General features: G+C 39.6%; 1 protein-coding gene across 1 annotated transcript; it reads right to left on the bottom strand.

Annotated features, from left to right (window-relative positions):
* Window positions 1-3574: 3574 nt before the first annotated feature.
* LOC118206915 (WD repeat-containing protein 5-like) lies at window positions 3575-19356 on the bottom strand. The gene is made up of 14 exons (XM_035380085.1): window positions 19164-19356; window positions 17473-17606; window positions 17111-17219; window positions 16634-16707; window positions 16374-16463; window positions 15556-15645; window positions 15324-15407; window positions 11864-11919; window positions 11553-11599; window positions 10686-10761; window positions 9261-9294; window positions 6131-6205; window positions 5822-5909; window positions 3575-5587 (listed from the first exon to the last, which is right to left on the bottom strand). The coding sequence occupies exons 2-14, from the start codon at window positions 17551-17553 to the stop codon at window positions 5487-5489; spliced, it is 1005 nt and encodes a 334-aa protein (XP_035235976.1). The 5' UTR covers window positions 17554-17606; window positions 19164-19356; the 3' UTR covers window positions 3575-5486.
* Window positions 19357-20289: the final 933 nt, after the last annotated feature.

The following is a 20289-nucleotide window of genomic DNA, read 5'->3' as shown; positions in this document are numbered from 1 at the left end:
ATCGGTCTTACCTCCTGAGCTATGTCGCCCCATCAGGCTGAGGCTGAGAAATTCTTTGGGGCTAGATTACACTGAGACTCCTGGCTGGCAGCATTCCCTTTTGTTTGGTCCCTCTTCCCCTTTAGTGTTTTTAGTTGTCCAAGTTCCCTATTTTCCCTTTTTCTTTTGGGGAGGGAGGTCTGGTAGTCTAGTTTCTTGTGGCTTTATTGTTGTAGTTTAGTTTTTTCTGTTTTTTAGTTTAGGGAGAAGTCTTGGGTCCGATGGCCCACTGCGTGGTTGGCCCGGGCTTCTCCATCCTTTTGTTCTTTTTGGCCAGACCTCCCTGCTCTTATTGTTTCCTCTTTATGAATATTTTTGTGTTTTGTTAAATTTATTTTCTTGTTTATTTTAACTCGGTGTGGCATCCTTTTAATACGTTTCTGCCTCATGGTAGAGCCAACTGTGTTTGAGGCCGTAACACTCTCCTACCTTAACCTCTTAGTGCAAAGCCCCTAGTGGTCGGCACGCCAGCATGCCAAGATTAGCCTACTGAACTCAGACATTCGTGCTACCGCAACCAAAGTAGGCCTATGAGTTAAAAACAGAAATGCGTTGTTTTAGTTTCATTAGTAGACGATACGACAACTATGCTGAATACGGAGTTTCACAGCGTCACCATTGTCGCTCTGGTTGTTCATTTAACACGCACCTCCTCCCTGCAGTCCCATATACAACTACAGCCCTCACCCATGACATAATGGACAATATTGTCTATCTTGGCATTCATAAAAAATATTCTTTCATCACTAAAAAATTGTATTTCGTCATAGCAACAAGATTATCCCGACAATAGCCCTAAGATATGCCAATACAGCAGTGAAAACACTGCTCACTGAATAACGAAATAAACGAGAAAAAGTTTTTTTTAAATACCATGTCATTCTACAGTCAATATCTGGGACTAAATATACAACCTTACCGTTGGCTTACCTTACACGTAGAGATGTCCCTTTTGAGAGTGAGTGGTCATATATTGTCTTGGACAATCCGTTTGTGAAATATACGTGCATTTGTGATGCCTCGGGTACCTTCCAAAACAGCTGTGCGTAATACCACACGTGTTGTTTACAGTGTTGTCGCCCTTTTTAGTACGGTCTGGCTTGATTGACAATTAATTTATTCAGTTGGTGAGAGTATAAGCTTTCTAACAATGTATAACATGTCTAATTTTGCTTTTGGAATAGTGTTTTATAGGTCAGCGTAACCGAAAATTTTCTTAACATCGCATTAGTGATGGGCAAAGCAGTTATTTTCAGTGTACTGAATCATTAGAAAGTGCCATTCAAAAGATTTGTTCACCAAATCGTTCAGTGCTCGACCGGAGCCAGTGGCGTCAGTAGGGTTGGTGTCACCTGGTGCGGTTGATGGGACGGGGGGCAGGGAGAAACTGGTATATCTGATAGGCTATACGTTGGCTAAGTAGATAGCGTACATCGTTTTCTCATAAAATGTAGGCTAGCTGATAAAATAGTAGGCTACTTCTTTCAGACGTTAAAAAAAAATCTTATTTCATTGAAAATAAACAGCACACTCCTCGCTCCTTGCATTCGCTACCAGCAAGAGGAACGAAGCCGTGTATACGAACTGTACCGTCAGTTCAGTGTACCATCACATCCCTAGTACGTTCAGTGAACAAATCACTGATAGTTCTGCAAACGATAGTCAGTCAGTGAACGACCAGTTCACATTCGTTCGCAACTGACTTGAAAGCTCCACTGAACTGACTGAGAAATGATCGGATCGTTTCAGGAAGTGATTCAGTTCAATTCGTTCACCCAAAAGATTTGTTCTTTTGAACAAATCGTTCGCGAATGACACAACACTACATCATATTCACTCTGTGGTCGCAGTAAAAGACGCTGCACCTAACGAAACGTGCTCAACGATTTTTCATAATTTCTTGGAAAATACAATTATTATTGAGGGCTTCTGGCCATAGCTAAGCCATACATTTGCTGATAGACCTAACTGACATCGTTTTCTGGAGAAAAACAGAAGCTAATAGAACAGTATCATTGATTTACTGTCTCTGTCTCCATCTACTGAACATAGATAAGATTTCATCATTGCTATGAAAGTATTACTGCTCAAAATATTTTGGTTATATACATTATTTTTGAAATTAAGTGTCTTTAAATAGGTTAGTGGTATTATATAATGTGGATATTTCACACTGTAACGTAAGCGTTAGTTAGTAGTGTAAAAAAGTTTTTGTGAAGCATGCAACAGTGATGACGTGAGAGTTGGGCGACATAGCTCAGGAGGTAAGACCGGTTGTCTGGCAGTCGGAGGGTTGCCGGTTCAAACCCCGCCCTGGGCGTGTCGAAGTGTCCTTGAGCAAGACACCTAACCCCTAACTGCTCTGGCAAATGAGAGGCATCAATTGTAAAGCGCTTTGGATAAAAGCGCTATATAAATGCAGTCCATTTACCATTTACCAGTTGGAACATTGCCAAAACGTGGTGGACGGTTGAAAATTGGTTTCATGTCGTCCCATCCACATACAAGAAAACATACAAGAGTACAAAGTATAGAAATACATACAAGAGTTAATTATTACACAATTAGGTACTGTACCACATTGTGTGACATTATTTTTGCATTATTTTTTAATCTGATAGCAATGTTTCATCTTAAACCTTCATAAGGGGCTCATATGCTTTATAATGGACAAAAAGCATTTTGTTTATTTTTAGAGGGATTTTGGGCCCCTAGATATTTTAGACCACCGTACTGACTGAAAGCTTGTAATTCCCACTTGAAAATGATGCAACAGTGAGTTTCCTGAGTCAAAACAGTTGATTTGTAGTGAAACACGTGAATATGTTGTGATTTACAGCAATGCATAATTTAGACATTTTGGATAGATTTGGAGACGCTGGGTACACTGCTTAGTGTTTGCTTCATACATCATAGTAGTTCTACATATCCACCCTTAGATTTTATGAACTTGTGGTCTAGAAGTCTTTGATCCAGCACATATATAGTTTAGCCTGCTGTATATATGCAATCTCTCAGTATTTCATTGCAAACTAAAAAAGCAAGTTCATTTTTTTTTTGTCTAGACAATTGCATTTGTGGTACTTTATTTCTTCCAAAATTATGAATATAAACTGATCTGCATTAGTATTGTAAATTGTACAAATGTCTTGCTTCATTTAAGCCATTTTTCAAGTCTCTGTGGTGTTCACATCTGGAGTTCTAAAGCTTTAAATAGGGTACCTCCTAAATGGGCAAGGATTGGCAAGATTTGGCATGTGAGCTAAGGGGTTAATAATGAGGAAGTTTTGAATTTCTTAGATTTCTGTGCTTACTAGATTTGTCAAATGTATACAGTTCACTCAATTTTTAAGGCAGGACACCGTACATTCTCAGTGAAGTGAGATGGCTGGCTGAGTAGCCGGCCGGAAGAAAAACGTATATCTCAGGGATTCCCAAAACAGGTGCTGGGGAACCTCCGTGAATTCTGACTTTTGTTCCATGCAGTTACTTAAGATCAATTCAATAATTTGGTGGTGAAACTGATTTCAATCAGTAAGGCTTGTTTACATTTTATATTTTAACAATTCATTTTCCACAAATGGTTTAAGCTTCAATTATCAGTCCATATATTCAGCATTTATAACTCACTGATTTCAGGTCCATCAATGAATTAATCAGTGCAAAGTGTGACCCTTTGAAAAAAAAATTTGCCACAGCACATTACAGAAAATGAAATCAAATGTCAGATATGACTGCTTTGAAGTCATTACATGATGACGGCATAAACATTTTTTGTAACTATACGTATACGTCTGCAATCCCTCACTAAACATGTAAAGTGTCTAAGTAAAAACTATTAACAGCCCTCAACCAATTGGAATTTAAGGATGTAATAAAAGCCAATGTACACAGATGTTCTCTCCCTGGTCTAGGAACCCCTTAACTTGGCCTAGTATCAACGTTTTATAGTCCCGCACTCACTGTAGTTGCTTGTACTGTCCGTTTTGGCCTTGAAGTTTAAAGAAAAACGTGATGTTGCAGAGCTTTAACTACACACGACTTCAGACTCAGCTGATTGTTAGCTTAAGTAGAGTATTCTGCACAAAACAATCACATGCACAGTGGACCCTCACAACATTGCGCACCATGTTTTGGTAATCATGGCATTGTCACTAGGTTACTGCCATCACAGCAGAATAGAGAATGAAAGGTGGTGTTGGTTGATACTGTAACTGTGGAGATATTACTAAATGTAGCCTAACCGCTGCATTTCACAGCAGTGGCTGTTTAAAAACAAATGAACGGTATCAGGCATGGAAGCAGTAAAGTGTTACCCTTTCAGCACCGGGACAAGCATGCTATCAAAATGCCAGCTCAGTACAGGAAAGAAGAGGCTCCTTCACGGACAGATGTGTTTGTGGGAGAAATATGCATCACGAAAATAAAATAAAAATGCTTTCAGCAGTTAATACAACATATGTGATGGGTTTAACACAGAATTTCAGAAAAACAACCAGACTGTTTAACATCACACCGCTGTTTAACAGAATACTTTTGGAAGGTAGACTATGTGCTATAACAAGACAAGGACATGTATATAAAAAGGTGTCTGGCTACCTTATCTGCATGGATGCAAAAACCATCTTGTCCACTCAATAGATGCATGAAGTCCTTCTGCTTAGAACAAACTCGGCAAAAACTACTTGTGTGCGTAAATTATCCAAACCACCTTATTTTGGGGCTATAAACCAAATTTCTCACCCTATTATTGGCCACTTTCACCAAAAGGGAAAATCACGAACATGTATTCAAGTGTGTGTGTATTTTTCGCTCCTTTCCCTTCTAATTTAACCATAATGTGTTGATACATAGGAGTCTCCATTCCACAACCCTGACATTCCAGGGGGTTAGGGATTAATTTTATTTTTTTGGGGAGGGGAGTGTTGTTTGATCTGTTGTGAGGAGCGTGCAGACCTGTTAAAGGGGTGTACCTCTCACCTGCACCAGCCTCTACTCCACGTTACAGCAGGCACAGCTATCCAACCACTGAGATTAGCACAGAAATGTCTTAGCACTTGCAAAGCTAACAATGCTCAAACGGCTACAGTCTTGCCAATGCAAAACTGTGCAAGAAACTGTGTTCAAGGTTCAAGCCAAAGCTAGCCTATTTCATCAAGAGACTGATTACAACTATAATTGCTTTTAATGAAACACAAAGATCAAGTTCACACTGTTAAAATAAGGCCTGAAGAGATGTGGGGGGGGGGGGGTGGAGTGGGATGTGAATGGGGTCTTTTGAGGCTTGCTGGAAGCTTAGCTTAGCTGGTGGTTCCGTTCAGCCCGGACTGGGTTCTGCCCTTCCTTGGGCAGCCTGGCCCATATTTTCTAGGGCTCAGCCTCATTCCGTCCGCAAAGTCCTCTTTTCCAACAAAAAATGTAAATAAAATCCAGCGGATTCGAGGGGCTTAGCAGTCGCTCTTCCACAGCTTTATGGTTTTGTCGTTTTCCAGCGCTGCAGAAGCGATGATGTTCTCTGTGGGGTGGCAGGCAGTGGAGATCACCACATCTGCACACACCAGGAAAAAAACGCAGTAAGTGTCAACCAGAGAATTTACAAGAAAATAGAAACATCTGCCAGCGTCACTTTCTCTCTAATCACAGCACTGTTGAATACCTCAACACCAGAGAGCTTGGGCTACTAAGAGGATTTTTTTTTAACTTTTAAATTGGTTGCCTTTCAATGGATGCTAGCAGACACCCTTGAGGGTTTCACTTAAACTGAACCACCCTCTTTTCTCACCTGTGTGTCCCTGCAGTTTCTGTACAATTTCCTTTGTCTGCAGGTTCCAAATGTATACCATGCTGTCCTCTGAACCAGAGACGATCCACTGCAGTGAAACAATCACACGTGTCCGTAGCCAATAAAAAAGGACACACACCCCCTCTGTCTCCCTTTCTCTCAAAACCTGAAGCTGACACATGCATGCACGCATCTGTGGGTTTTTTTTTTTTTTTAAAGACACAAAACCCATTTAAAATAAAAAAAGGTTACAACAGCACATTGCTCAATATTCATTCAAGAGTATAATAACTTAAGCAATTCACTCACCTTCCCTCCAGTAACAGAGAAATTGGCAAAGACGCAGTACTTCTCATTTTTATGGCCAGTGTAGGTTTTCAAGCACTGCAAAAGACAGGTATTGGACAAGGGACATACCCAGATGGACTGAAAACAACCATTATCCTCACCATTTATTTTCATCAGCTGAAAAGGGGATTAGAAGATTAAATGGAACACAGAGATGTTATAAAAAAAAGGCACTTTGTGCCAGGCATGTTGCAGTAATCTGTGCTGTTCTAGGTAGCCACCACATTTAACCACACTTAATCTTATAATAATTTTTCCAACTGGTCTAATGTATTATATTTTTATTTTTTAGCTCCAGCAATATTTCAACACAGTACTTTAATCTTGTGCATCTGGAACAGGAACAACTAACATCAAACGGATGTCAGTGCCATTGACAAATCAGAAACGAGAGCTTGACAAATCAGAGTACAAGTCAGTCATGCAAGGCTACAGCAGAAATGCCAATGCTTGCACAATGACAATGAAACGGTCTTATAATTAAATTTATTGTGTATCACAGTCACGCTGTAAACAAAGTGTCAGTTCTCATGAAGACTTTATATAGAATATGTAATGCCTTCATAAACATGACATAATGGCTTCATAATGAGATATTATGTAGACTTCCCACAGGTCCATTTGGATTGTTTCATAACATGACGTGACATCATGAGTTATTATGCAGTTAGCCTAGCATCCTAGCAACAAGCATGTGACACTGCTGGTTATGTCACATTTGGCATAACATAAGGTGTAGTGCTACCATTTATGAAACATGACATTTGCAGGGTTTCCGCCAGTGTTTTGCAAGCCCGCCGGGCCTAAATTGACCCCCCGCTGGGCTTAAGCATCGGGGATTTTAAATGTATTTTTAAGATGTTTTTTAAGCTACAGTTACAGTGGGGCGGCTCGGTTGGAAAGCTCACCAGCGACATCCGCTGGTTAAAACGTGAACGCACTATAGGAAAACAGCAGGTCTGTTCTTTACCCTCATTGTGCATAGAGTGACATTCAACACTTTATGCTTCCAACTATCACAAGCTAACGGTACCCAGCAAGGCACCATTTCTTTAGTAGGCTAACTAACCTCATTATAAACTGTGTTATCACTTCATCTTGTCGGTAAGTACATTCTTTTTATATTAACTTAAGCAGTGTGGAGGTAACGTTCGATACATTGTAACATTACATGATTTATTATTGCCATCGAAATAACGACTTCACTTGTTTATTAATAATGTTAGCTTGATGACATTGATGTGCACGACAACGTGGTCATTTAGCTAACTTAGCTAGCTAACCAAACAGTCAGTAGCACAGATACATAGATATTTTGTTGTTGAAATGTGCCCAGCAAAGAGAGCAAACTTATTTTTTGTCAGTGGCATTTCTTCTGACATCTACGACGGCAATCGCAAACACAACATTTATTTTGTATAGCTATTTCCATGGATAAAATCGCATTTATTATTATTAATTATTGGTGAAAACATTTACTTCATATCCAGGGAGATAGCCAACTACTTGCACATTACATGACACGTGTAGCCATTTAGTAATACGATCGCATTTCAGGCTAAAAAATAACCCGTTAATCCAGAGAAATTGCTGAGTTGTCTTAGAATCTTTATCGCAACAGAATGTATCAAGGCTGGCAGCCCGGATCAAATTTGTTGTGACAGCTGCTGTCCAAAACAAACACCTGAGAGAGGCTGCCTGCGTATGTGCCTCCCCCAAGGCATTACGTAACTGTTTTCAATGCGCATCTGTCCTAAAAACATGCTGGCTTCAATAAGCGGAATCGATAAGCTCGAAGCCACACGATTCCGATGAATAGGACAACTTGGAACCGGTTCGCGATTCCCATCCCTATTTAAATGTGCCCAGCATTCCGGGGCTTGTTGTAAGATTCAGTAGCCAATCAGGACTTTAATACAAGTGTTTTGTAGAGAGCGATAACTTTGATATTATTTATTTTAATTTATTTTGTTGTTGTTGAAATGTGCCCCGCATTCCAAGGCTGTAAGAATCAGTAGCCAATCAGAACGTTTTTTGTAGAGTGCAAAAACTTTGATATTATTTAATTTAATTTAATTTCTTTTGTTGTTGTTGAAAACACAGCATTCCCAGTCTCTACATTGTTGTCAGATTCTTTGTAAGACTATGCTATGCTGCAAATAGTTGATTTTTTAAAATGTGGTCGAATAAATGACTTATTTATAACAACATTCACATTACGTAGTGATACTTTCAAATCACCGGTCAGCTTTTAGCACTGACTTAATGTAGGGCCCTATGGAATCTGTGTTATAGCTTTTTTAAATTCTCAATTCCGCGATTCCGTCTGTGATTATGTTATCACAGAAACTATAGGGCCCGACCTTAATGCTGCCATCAGCCTGTCGCTGGCCTGCGCCGGGCCCCCATCAAAAAAGACACTTGGCCCCATGAAAAGATACTTGCCACCGGGCCTAACAACTTTTCTGGGGGAAACCCTGCATTTGCTTATTTAATTATGATATATATGCACCGATTGGTGCACTGCTAATATGAATCTCATAAAAAACATGTTTTCAACGTACACAAATGCCAAGTTACTCACACATACAAGACATACACTGTCTATAACTCATTCATTCAAACTGGTAAAATCTGGGCCTGCCATTAAAAGTATTGATATCAGATGCTGTACTACAAACAACATAAGCTATCTTGCCTCGCTGAAAGGCGTAACTTGGCGGGATGGCATACCTGCCATCCCAACAGCACTCAAAGAAGTCATTTGTGTGGGTCATATTTGCTCATTATGAGCATTCCCAGAAAAAAACAGAAAACATATGCAGCAAAGCTGCACAGAAAGAAATGGCCCTTATATTGCCATCTTTGGTGGGTATTTGACCTGCTGGCGGTTCAAAATATATATGCCTCAAACTTTTTTCTGTTTCGTTATAGAACTTTCATACATTAGGAGGTGCTTAAGGACATAATTTTAGGGAGACTCAAACTGGAAACTTACTTTTTTTTTTTCACTGAAACAAGAGTTACATTCAGTAGAAAAACAATCAGGTAAAATTTTATCCCATGGCATTTCTATTGTCAAGCGACTCACCTTTCCTTTGCTGTAGTCCCAAAGCTTCAGTGTGCTGGCAAAGGAATAGAAGAGTTCAGTCTTAACAACGACAATGTGCATTCATATATAATCCATAACTGGGATGAAAATTAAGGAATTTCCTTGATCAATGTCCACTAACATTAATGATCATGATTTATTAATCATTAACAAAACATCTCATTATAGATTATGACATAGAAAATACAAAATGCATGCTTTCCCTCAGTCAAAGCTTAACTGAAACATCGAAACACATCTGAGTACAGGCCAAGCTATTTGTCATATCAAAAAAAAAAAAAACTAAGCAACATAACATAACAAAAAATAAAATTATGAAGGTGGTTTAGGTACATTTTAATAAGGTTCAAGTAACTCTCTTCCCAAGTGAAATAGCACACCAGTGATCATAATATTAGCTTGCTGTAACAGTTCCACAGCCTGCTACAACAGCCTTAATTATGAAATAATTAAAAGGATCATTGGGGTGTTATCCTTCAAAATTGCATTACAGTATTGCACACAGCCATTTTTCCCCATATTGGACTCATTTGCCCACTTCACGGTTGAGTGGTCTTGCTCTGTGTAAATTAAACATTTCTTTGCATGCTACACAAGGTCACGGTGCACCAGCTTGTGTAGAAATTAAATTTTAACTTAATTTCACCAAAACACCCATTGATACATTTGAGACCAAAAATGGATCAATTTGATAATTTAATTTTACTCAAATCTGTAACGGAAAATAATCTATCATCAATTAATCATTAACAACCCTCAGTAAACCCTCATAAATCATTCAAACCATAATCATATTCACATTATCACCATCCTCAACTGACCCACATTCAATTCCTCATCTAAACGTATCTAATCAAATAGATAATGATAGCATCCACATCATCAGCTAAACCACAATCACCCCTCGTCTAATCTGCAGCCACATCCACATGCACACTCAGTATCGAGTCCTCACACAATCCAGTGACATCATTATCTGATCCACATCTGCATCCAAATCCTCAAATAATATGCCTTCACAATCACATCCACATCCAATACATATGCATGGCTGCAATCATTCCACTTTCATCTAATTTACAGTCCTGCTTAGTCCACAACCACATCCTCAATCACCATCACACTCTCATCCAAGCCACATCTATGTTTAACGCACATCCACAATCTAGTTACTATCATGTCCTCACATAATCCACAATCATATCTAATCCACATCTAAAATCTCTATGCTATCCTCATGTAAAACACACACACAAATAAACCAAATCCTAACCTAAAACATATAAATAATCCCATCCTCATTTAATTCAGAATCACATCAAATCCTCATCATTTCAGGATCATTAACATCCATTCTGTTTTGCAAGACAGATGTCATAGGACAGACTACGGGCAGTTACTCACTTGTCTAGGGTGGCTGCCAGGATATATTTTCCATTGGGGGAGAACTTCACAAATGAGACGGGAGGATTGTCGTCATCTGAAATCAACACGGAAATCAGCTTCAGTAATCCAACAAAGAACACAAACCATTTCTGTACTCAGTTAGATTTTAGGACTCAAAATTAAAATTGTGAAAATTGCAGGGCGCCCTGTCTAAGTGTAAAATCGAGCATAAAAGAGCATCACTTATGTAAGCAAACACCCAGGGCTACTACACTTTTCAGAACAGACCAATTAAATACATGCTTTTCAATATAGACTAATCAAATTCACACTTTTCAGCAGAGACAATTCCACTGAGTACTGCTCTTCACAGACAAATCAAATATTTTCACTGTTCAGCATAGACCATGTGGCATAATTTCTGGCCCATAGCACATTTTATTAGCAGACTAATACCATCTCGTATATTTAGAGGCAGCTGAGTTTTTGTACCTTTAGATCAAGGGTACAATGTCAGCGTCCCACCTGAATACAGAGGTGGAAAAATCAGGGGTCACAAAGTAAAAGCCCTGCCATGTGTTTCTTCCACCCATGATCTCGGCCAGCTGACTTCACTAATTAGTTATACCTCCTGGCTGAAGAACTGTGCTAATTAGCAAACTGCGGTCATTAGAACAAAATACCAAGAAGCACTTTAACTTTATAAACTTGAATTTTCCACCTCTATCTGAACAGGAGGACCATAAAATATTGGGGTTTTCAGCGCCTCTAATTCATCAGGACGAAACACACAAATTTCACACAGGATTCACAGCATATTATTATTGCTGCCATCAGCACACCAGCTGCCTCCGAGTGAACTTGACCGTTAGTGACGTTTCTTACCGATAAGCGTTTTGAGACACTGTCCCGACGCTGTGTCCCAGATCCGACTGTAATAGACAAAGAGGGGAGAAGCTCTGTTTCCATGTGTCATGTATCGCAAGAACACAGCTGTAAAATGTTCTCCCTAACATTAAATCCTTTTCTACTTGACCCCACCCCCACTCCCCCCACCTCCAAGAGTCTGCACCTCACCACTGATCACAATTTCAACCCTGTACATCTTGTTCAAAAACACAAATGAATGAAAGTTCTGATCAAGCCCTTGTGATGGGAAGTAGAAAACCAGCAAGTTTGCAAACGGCAACCCTCACCAGAGGCCATCATAACTGCTGGACACGATCAGGGAGCCATCTCTGTTGAAATGAACCTGGAGGTGACAGGAGATGGAGGAGGAGGAAAGAAGCCAAGTAAGAAGTAAGACAAGTGAAAACCAGTCAGACAGGTTTGGACAGTGTTCAAGATTATAGTCAAACCAAAGCATTTGTATTATCCACACCTGCAATTATTACTCTTTAAAAAAGCTTAACTTATTTTTTTAAATTTTGAGGTGAAGTTATGTCAACTAACATTCATTAGTTCAAACCTACACATCATAGTGAGAAAGTTAAAACTCAATTTTTCTAACAAAGAAATATCATTTTTTGAATTAATGACTGTTAAAAATCTAAGTTCAAAACTAAAACATTTAGTGAAATAAGAAATTTTGAGTATTCTGAATGTTTTTGTGTACAAGCTTCATCATAACTAGTATCAACAAAGAGTCACTATAAGCAAGTAAGGCTGTCAAAAGTGCCATGAAATTGAGTTTGAATATTAGCTTTTGTAATTAGAGTTCGAATATATTCGAATATCATTTGCCTATAATACACAAAAATAAGCTGCTTATTGTCGGGCGCAATATGCACGTGACGCTCCCTCCAAACTGGCCTGGGCGTTATTTTCCACAAGCAGGCAGTAGAATAGAGGACATTGGTGAATTTTCATACTAGGTTACTACATCTGGGGCCTCATTTATAAAACGTATTTTAGATCAACTTTGTGGCGCGTATGTAGAAAATCACGTCAAAGTAGTGATTTATAAAATTTCAACAAGACTCGATTTGACCGTGGAAAGGTTGTGGCTCCACGTCAGGTCTTCACTTTGCGTATGCACGCAAGTTCATTTTATAAATGAGCCCCCTGCAGTTTCTATAGCCTAATGCGCAAATGAATAAAGCACTTTCTCGTGGATGTAATTTGCCACAACTCGGCATTTATTAATTACAATAATAGGGAAATTATTGTTTATAGGAAATCCCTGTTTATTTCTTAACACAAAAACTATTCAAACGCCTAATACCTGTGGCCTAAAACAACATTAATTACTTACTCTGTTTGGTTTGTTTAACTTCCTTCATCATCCAATTTTATCTAAATCTTCAGAACAGAAAGGAAACATAGCCTGCCATGGGAACATTATTTAGCCTAAATTGTTAGCTGACCAGATCTGTTGAACGAAGTGAAAAAAGAGACTGGCTTGCGAGGCTGGCTGACCAGTAACGTTAGGTGTCCATGGAGCTGAAAGTATCATGATTATTGGCAAGGAAAACCAAACGATCCACTTGCTCTGGATCCAGGGCAGAACGTTTTTTGTTGAGGAAGTAACGTTAGCAGAGGAAACATGCATGAACATGATTCGCCGCATGAAATTAAAGTTACAATCTCAAAGATTTCCGTTTCGTTCTCTTTGGTGGTACCAACGGCGAAAAGCAGTAATTGCAGGTGTGTTTTTGGACCTCACTTCCCAGAGATCCAACCAGTGTCGCCTGTGTGACGTCAGTCAGTTGGCACCTGGGCCACGCCAACTACAACACTTACTATTTACTGAATAAAAAATGGTTGTTATAAAAGTAACGTTATGTACATACTCATTTATTGTCTAACATTAGGCTAACCTAAGCTGTCTTTACACTGCCAGCTGGGTTAAAATACTGTAGCAGACCTGCGGTAGAATTAGTGATGATCAATTTCCACAGACGTTCTTTATCCACCTTTTGCCCGGTATGAACATTTTTTACACTGCAGAGAAAAATTTGCGGGATTCGCTGTGGCTCGTGAAATTATGTATCTCGTGCACAATAAACAGTCTCGTGAATGATTGTTGTGTGATATTTTTGAAACAACTGCCTTGCAAAATGTTACCCCTGGTGTTTCTGCTAGCTGGTTTCTGGTTTTGCTAGCTAAACTGTTCGAGAATAGAGCTGAGCTGGGTGTTAAATTAGCAATCAGAACAAGAATAATAAAACAAAAACAAAGGAGATTTCATCAAAAAAAGGACATCAAGGCTGAAGGAACATATGAGGAAGCGTAATAAAATAATAACAACGCTAATCCATACTGCCGCATTCTTTTATTTAGTTTTCTCCAGCTTGACATCTTTACATCAGACCCGGCTCTGCTCCACCTGTACCCCGGGTTAATGCTCTGTGTAAAGACGGCTTTATTCCGATCATTATAATATATTATAATATATTGATGAACTTTATGGCAATGTAAATAACAGTAACGTTAAGTCCAGTTCAGATCAATGATTTGCAACAAGACGAAACGGTTTTAGAATGTTGCAGAGAAAATTGCAGCGGTGTGAACTGGTTAGTTGCAGAGCGTCTGAAGCCGTTGCCTGGGGTCTCAAAAGACCCACCTTGTCAAATCGCCAAGTGCAGTTTTAGAATGTTTACAATCAGACGTCTTGGAATTTTGCAAGTTGCATCCGTCTCGTTACGAATCATTGATCTGAACTGACCTTTAGTTAGCTATTCGAGAGATGTTTTGCGAGATCGGTACCGGTCGGTAGCGTTAGCTAGCGTTTTTTCTAATTGTTAGCTGGCATTAGATTGTGTTAATTACATTAGCTAGCTAGCTAACGCAACGTTACCTGATATGAGAGATGGCTACTGTGCGCAACTTTGTCTAAACTAATGTTGCCTTTCTTGACATGGTCCGGTAGCTAGCGTTAGCTGTGCAAATAGCTAGGCTCTGTAATTTAGTAACGTTACATTATCATCAAATGTAATACGAAATCTACATCAACAAATAATATAACCTCTCATGTTACACAAAAACTTTTTAGGGTCCCCCCCCCCCCCTGTTATTGTAACGCTAGCAGACACCGGAAAAAACAGTACGCCGCTCACGCACAAGTGAGTTCAAGAGCGAGCCTGCTGCATTTGCTCTGTCTACCCTCCCTGCGGACCAACCACTGATGGGTGATGGAAAACGCATCACTAACTATGCGCCACTTATGACTTTTTCCCGGGAATGTCGCCACAGACACCCAGTTCTTTAATCATAAATTATTATAATAATATAAATTAATAGGCTCAATCACCATTGTGTTACCTAATTCGGCGATAGATAGTAACTTAACAGACATTTATTTTAATTAAAATCTTCGATATTATTACTTTAAAGCCTGTATATTCATGTTAATTACAAAATGCGGGATCCAAAAGTAATATTCGAATGCTCAAATTTAGGTTCGAAATTAAAAAAAAAAAAAAGATTTTCGAGTGGTTTTTGAACTTCGAATATTTTTTGACAGCCATATAAGCAAGACGAGCATACAAAACAAGAAACATTAGAAATGCAACTGGGAAATATAAAGAATAAAATGCTAGAATGGAAACACGATCGATACATAAGAGCCCGCAGGCCTGAATGCAGCAGGAGGCAACACAAGCACACAAATGAAACAGCACAAGAAACGCATGTGACAAGTCATGTGACACTCACTGCAGAGACGGGGTCAGAGTGTGCGGGCAGGGTCTTCAGACATTTCCCCGTCTTTACATCCCAGATGCGCACACTCTCGTCAAACTGCGGAGAAATGCAAGTGAGGTGTCACGCGATGTGCCCAGCTTCCAATGCACTACTCCCTAACGGCATTGAGCTTGCACGGTTTCGAAACAGTAGAGGATGATGGTGCTGATCGATAAAACTGTGATGCAGTCAAAAATGGACTCACCGATCCCGACACAATGAGGTTGGACTGGGGGTTGAAGTTACAGCAGAACACGTAGTTGCTGTGGCCCTTCAGCGTCTTGAGGCACTTCCCCTACAGAACCATGAGAGCTTTAAAACGCTTGTTGGATCACTTGTATCTTGACATACCTGTGTGTCTATGCCTGCACGCATATCTTCACGCGTCATTATTTTACACCTTATTTTACACCTTTGCCCTAAGTCGGGGCTACCCAACCCTGTTCCTGGAGCTCTACCACACAGTCGGTTTTCGTTTCAACCCTAATTCGGCACACCCGATTCTACTAATTAGCAGCTCAAGGAGATTACCTCCCGGGGAATGGGGTGTGCCAAATTAGGGTCGAAACGAAAACGTTCAGGGTAGCAGATCTCCAGGAACAGGGTTAGGCAGTCCTGCTGTAAGTTCACTTACATATAGTGCTTACATTCGCTAGTCTGGGAATGTTCTTTAGCCAAGCATAGTACTGTTGCTCATGTAACTCTGGTGGATACATTGATACACTTACGGAGGTATGTTCTCTTTCAATGCAAGTCCTCCTGGAAAAGCGTGTCTGCTAAATAAATGTAATTTGATGTAATGCAATCATGTGTCCAGACCTGTCTGTTCAGCTCAGAATGAACAGAATCTCAAAGCACTGATTTGGAGTTCAGCACATGGATGCTCTTTTACCAAAGAGAAGGGAGCTCCCACAAACTCCAGTACGATCATTGCTGATTGACTCTCGCTTGATTTAAAGATTGTAAAATAAAAGCCTTTGTAGATACTGCCCCGATTAGACCGCCTGCTGCAGAGTCGCTCACCGAGCTCACGTCCCATATCTTCAGGGTCTTGTCGTCCGACGCAGAAACCAGGAGGTTTGAGTCGGTGGACCACGCAACGTCCGAGATACCCTGCAGGACGCCACGGGTAGAGATTGGTAACACAGCATTATGTGCAGATCACACAACAGGTAATTGTGATGACAGAATATAAATAAGCCAAATCTCTGGCGCTTATCCCCACCCAAAACAGACAGACCAGGTAAAACCGAGCAGCCGCAGCTTGACATGAGCAGACTCACCAGCTTGTGTCCAGACACCGTTTTTTCAAACTTCCCATCGTAGGCTCCCCATATTTTGATCAATTTATCAGCAGCTGTTGGAATAAAGAGGTTTACAGTTTCCTGTCCCTCAACATTATATATATCTAGTCTGTATATAAACCCTTTGCCCTTGTCTCAATCAAAGCACCAAAAGCGCACTCCACTTAAGCTTCTCCAAAAATCATAACTATCATTGTCTCTAAACGGGACATTCACTGTGGAGGGCTGGCCTGGTTTTGACCTAACTCCACAGACATAAGGGTCAGAAGTTTTATCTGAAGTGGTGCTACAATGATGCTACAAATGGTGCCTGCTGTCTTTTTTGCCTCCTCAGATTGTGGACTCAATTTCTGATCCAGTTCTAAATAAGACAGTCTAACCCACAATTCAGAGCATCCACAGGTACAAAAATACAGCAACAAAGGCATGTACAGACGCACGCATGCACACACTTACAAGAGCTGGCCAGCCATTCTCCACTGGGGCTGAACTTGACTGAGGAGACAGCCTTGGTATGGCCAGCGAGCGTGAACTTCAGGCAGTAGTTTGGCTTCACAGGTGCTGACTGCATGTGAACAGTACATTAAATTAACATACGTGTAAAACCCCACCACACAACTGACCCACACATTCCCTCTCATGCAGATTTTATGCATGCCCTCATTCCTCCGATCAGGGAAGTTAAATTTAAACTCATTACCAAATCCTGGAATACATACGTAGTAGACCTGTCATGTATCTCCTTTAACCCGACATTACATTTGCAACTGCTGCACTCTGGGTGATGGCGGGGAAGGAAATTTTTGTTACCACGGTACCTTGCTCTGGCCTGCTGAGGCAGATGATGCAGATGCCGTTTTAGCCGCTTCAATCTCTGGCTTTTTCTCCTCCGTTGCCATGGTAACAAAGTAGGTGGATCAGAAGGGACTGGATGCCAGGCAGCACTTTCAGACTAGCAATCAGGGAGGAGATAAGCATATGAATAACATAAATTAAACATGAGGAAATGCTTTGATTTCAGCAACTAGAAAGGAGATTAAGGCAAAAGGGGATCTGAGGTTACCTTCAACACTATTTTAGTGGTACAAACATTATGCAAATACACAGAGTCCTGAAATTAAAACTTTGGTCTGTCAGTAACTATGGTTGAATAAATACACAAAATTATATGCTTTACTCTAAAGCACAAAATGTAGTTCTATAAGTAATGAACTGCACATAAATAGATATAACAAGCACAAAGCTCTGCCTTTGCTCCCTGCCCTCATGTCTCTGTCAGATTTAAAAATGGCCACCTCCTGGCACCATTCTAGCATCTTACTTCCAGCCCTTCATCACCCTCCTCCTGTCCAAATTGCCATCTCTCAGTTATTGAGGGGTGTTGTAATCTTATAAACTCACCAGGTTGCAGGCTCCTTTGCTTCAATAAATGTCTGTAATATGAGTTCACTCTCTGGATCTATTATAATAGATTTCACTTAATTTTTAAAAAGACTATCCTTCACCTCTGTAGTCTTAAGATTCCTCAGAGGTGGAGTCATCAGGCAATCTACATGTCCTGCCATCTGGTACCTAAATAGACCTCTGCAGTCAATAAGACTCTTATGAGTCATTTCACTGCCCACATATCTGTGTCTATCTTCCCAGACTTAATAAAAATACAAAGTTACACATATATATATATATATATATATATATATATATATATAAGCTTTAGCTTTATAATTACAATTACGACATACAGCAAACTACATTAAATTATGTTTGTGAGGTCCAATGTAACTTGTTGATACTGGATGTAGATTTCAAATATATGGCTGCTACATATTAGCAAGCTAATGTTAAACTACTACACTTAAAATATCAGTTAGTTAACATTAGCTTAATCTCAAAATAGCACGTTTATATGCGATTGGCAACGTTCAATTGCTCTGCATTAATGTGTACCACAGCATGCAGCTAACGAACGAGAAAACAAAAAGCTAACATAGACAGCTTGCAACTTTACCATGCAACGAAGAAACGTTACGATTGAAGCTAGTGAGCAGGTCTAACTCGAAGCCATTCATTTCGGATATGGCGAATGTGAAAGTAATCACATAACATTTACTGGTTTAACTGAATAGATTGGTGAATTATAATGGATTCAGACTAGGGCCTGTAGCCTGGAAATTTAGCACGCTAGTTAGCATCCATAGCTAACGTCCAGGTATAACCCTGTTTCCGCAGCTCAAACCTATATTGTAGGCAGCTAACGTTAGCCAGCTAATCTATACTTTGTTGCTCACCATGTTTCATTACTCATGCTACATTGGACAGTTCCTAACCTAGCTCAGCCAGATTCGCGGATTCTTTACCATTCTTTTTCCAAACCGTCTGAATTAATTTTGTCTTTCAAAACAATACCTTAATAGCTGAGCAACCGCAGATTAACAGCAACTAGTTGGCTACGTACATTACATTAGACGAAATTACTTGCCCCATTCAAACGACAAGCGCACCCACTTACAGTGTGGTCAGTATGTTAGGTGCGAAGACGTAGCTCGTTTATTTTTCCCAAAACATTGAGTTTTTCCACAGATTAATTCTCCAGAAGAACGTGAAAGGCGCCTCGTTGCAATTACACAGATAGCAACGAGAACTTGTGTACAGGATTGAGGCTTTGCGTTCAGGCGCGGAATGTGGCGAAAAGCACAATACTGCGCATGTGCCATTCAAGATCATTCACAAAACATACGGCAAGCAAGGAGAGACACGGGACCAATGAACTGAAGTGCATGGGGCCTACGGTCTATGCATGGGACCCTCAAATGCAGTGGTGTCAAACTCGTGCCATGGAGGGCCGTGTGTATGCAGGTTTTCATTCCAACCAATGAATGCTGCCTTAATTGAGTCCAATTACTCATTCAGCCATATGCGTTTAACTGCATTGAAGCACAGAATATAAGAAAAATTTTATTTAGACAATGCGGGTCACCATAGACGTCGGGTCACCATTGTGCACAAACCTGCATCCCTAATTCAGCAAATAATTTAACTAATTATATAATCAAGATCTGAGGCTGGAATGAAAACCTGCATACACACGGCCCTCCATGGCACGAGTTTGACACCACTGCTCAAATGAATTAACAAGACTGGGATATTTTTAAACGGCCTATGGGTTGAGGTAACATCAAATTCGTATTTTTAATTTATTGTATATAATTTATCACACATGCTGGCTAGCATACCTTCAATGTGAAGTCATTAGTCAAAAGTTGTTACGGTTTGAAATGTGGAAGATTTTATCAGGGACACAATGTGATTGGGGACGTTTTTATTTTAAAGAAGGTGGACATGATGGTAATGATATATAGATAAAAAAATGACATAAGCATAAATAAATAAATGCAGAAATAAATAATTAAATACATAAATAAATGAAAAATAAATACATTTTGGTAATGAAAAAGGCTATTTCTGTATTTTTACATGTATTTATTTATTTATGCATTTTTACATTTATTTTTGTATTTCTACATTTATTTATGCATTTATTTATGTATTTCTACATTTATTCATTTATTTCTTTATGCATTTCTACATTTATTTATTTATTTCTGTATTTCTACATTTATTTACTTATTTATTTA

Source organism: Anguilla anguilla, chromosome 10 (genome assembly GCF_013347855.1).
Source record: "Anguilla anguilla isolate fAngAng1 chromosome 10, fAngAng1.pri, whole genome shotgun sequence".
NCBI classification, from domain to species: domain Eukaryota; kingdom Metazoa; phylum Chordata; class Actinopteri; order Anguilliformes; family Anguillidae; genus Anguilla; species Anguilla anguilla.
Note: the sequence above shows the minus strand (reverse complement) of the source record. Positions and strands in the feature narration are given on the sequence as shown.

Bases quoted from the DNA above. Each gene is read 5' to 3' on its own strand.
- LOC118206915 (XM_035380085.1), bottom strand. From the start codon at position 17,553: ATGGCAACGGAGGAGAAAAAGCCAGAGATTGAAGCGGCTAAAACGGCA. The intron at 16,708-17,110 runs GTAAGTGTGTGC...TTATTCCAACAG, and splicing joins AGAATGGCTGGCCAGCTCTT to CTGCTGATAAATTGATCAAA. The intron at 11,600-11,863 runs GTGAGGGTTGCC...TGTCTATTACAG, and splicing joins AGCAGTTATGATGGCCTCTG to TCGGATCTGGGACACAGCGT.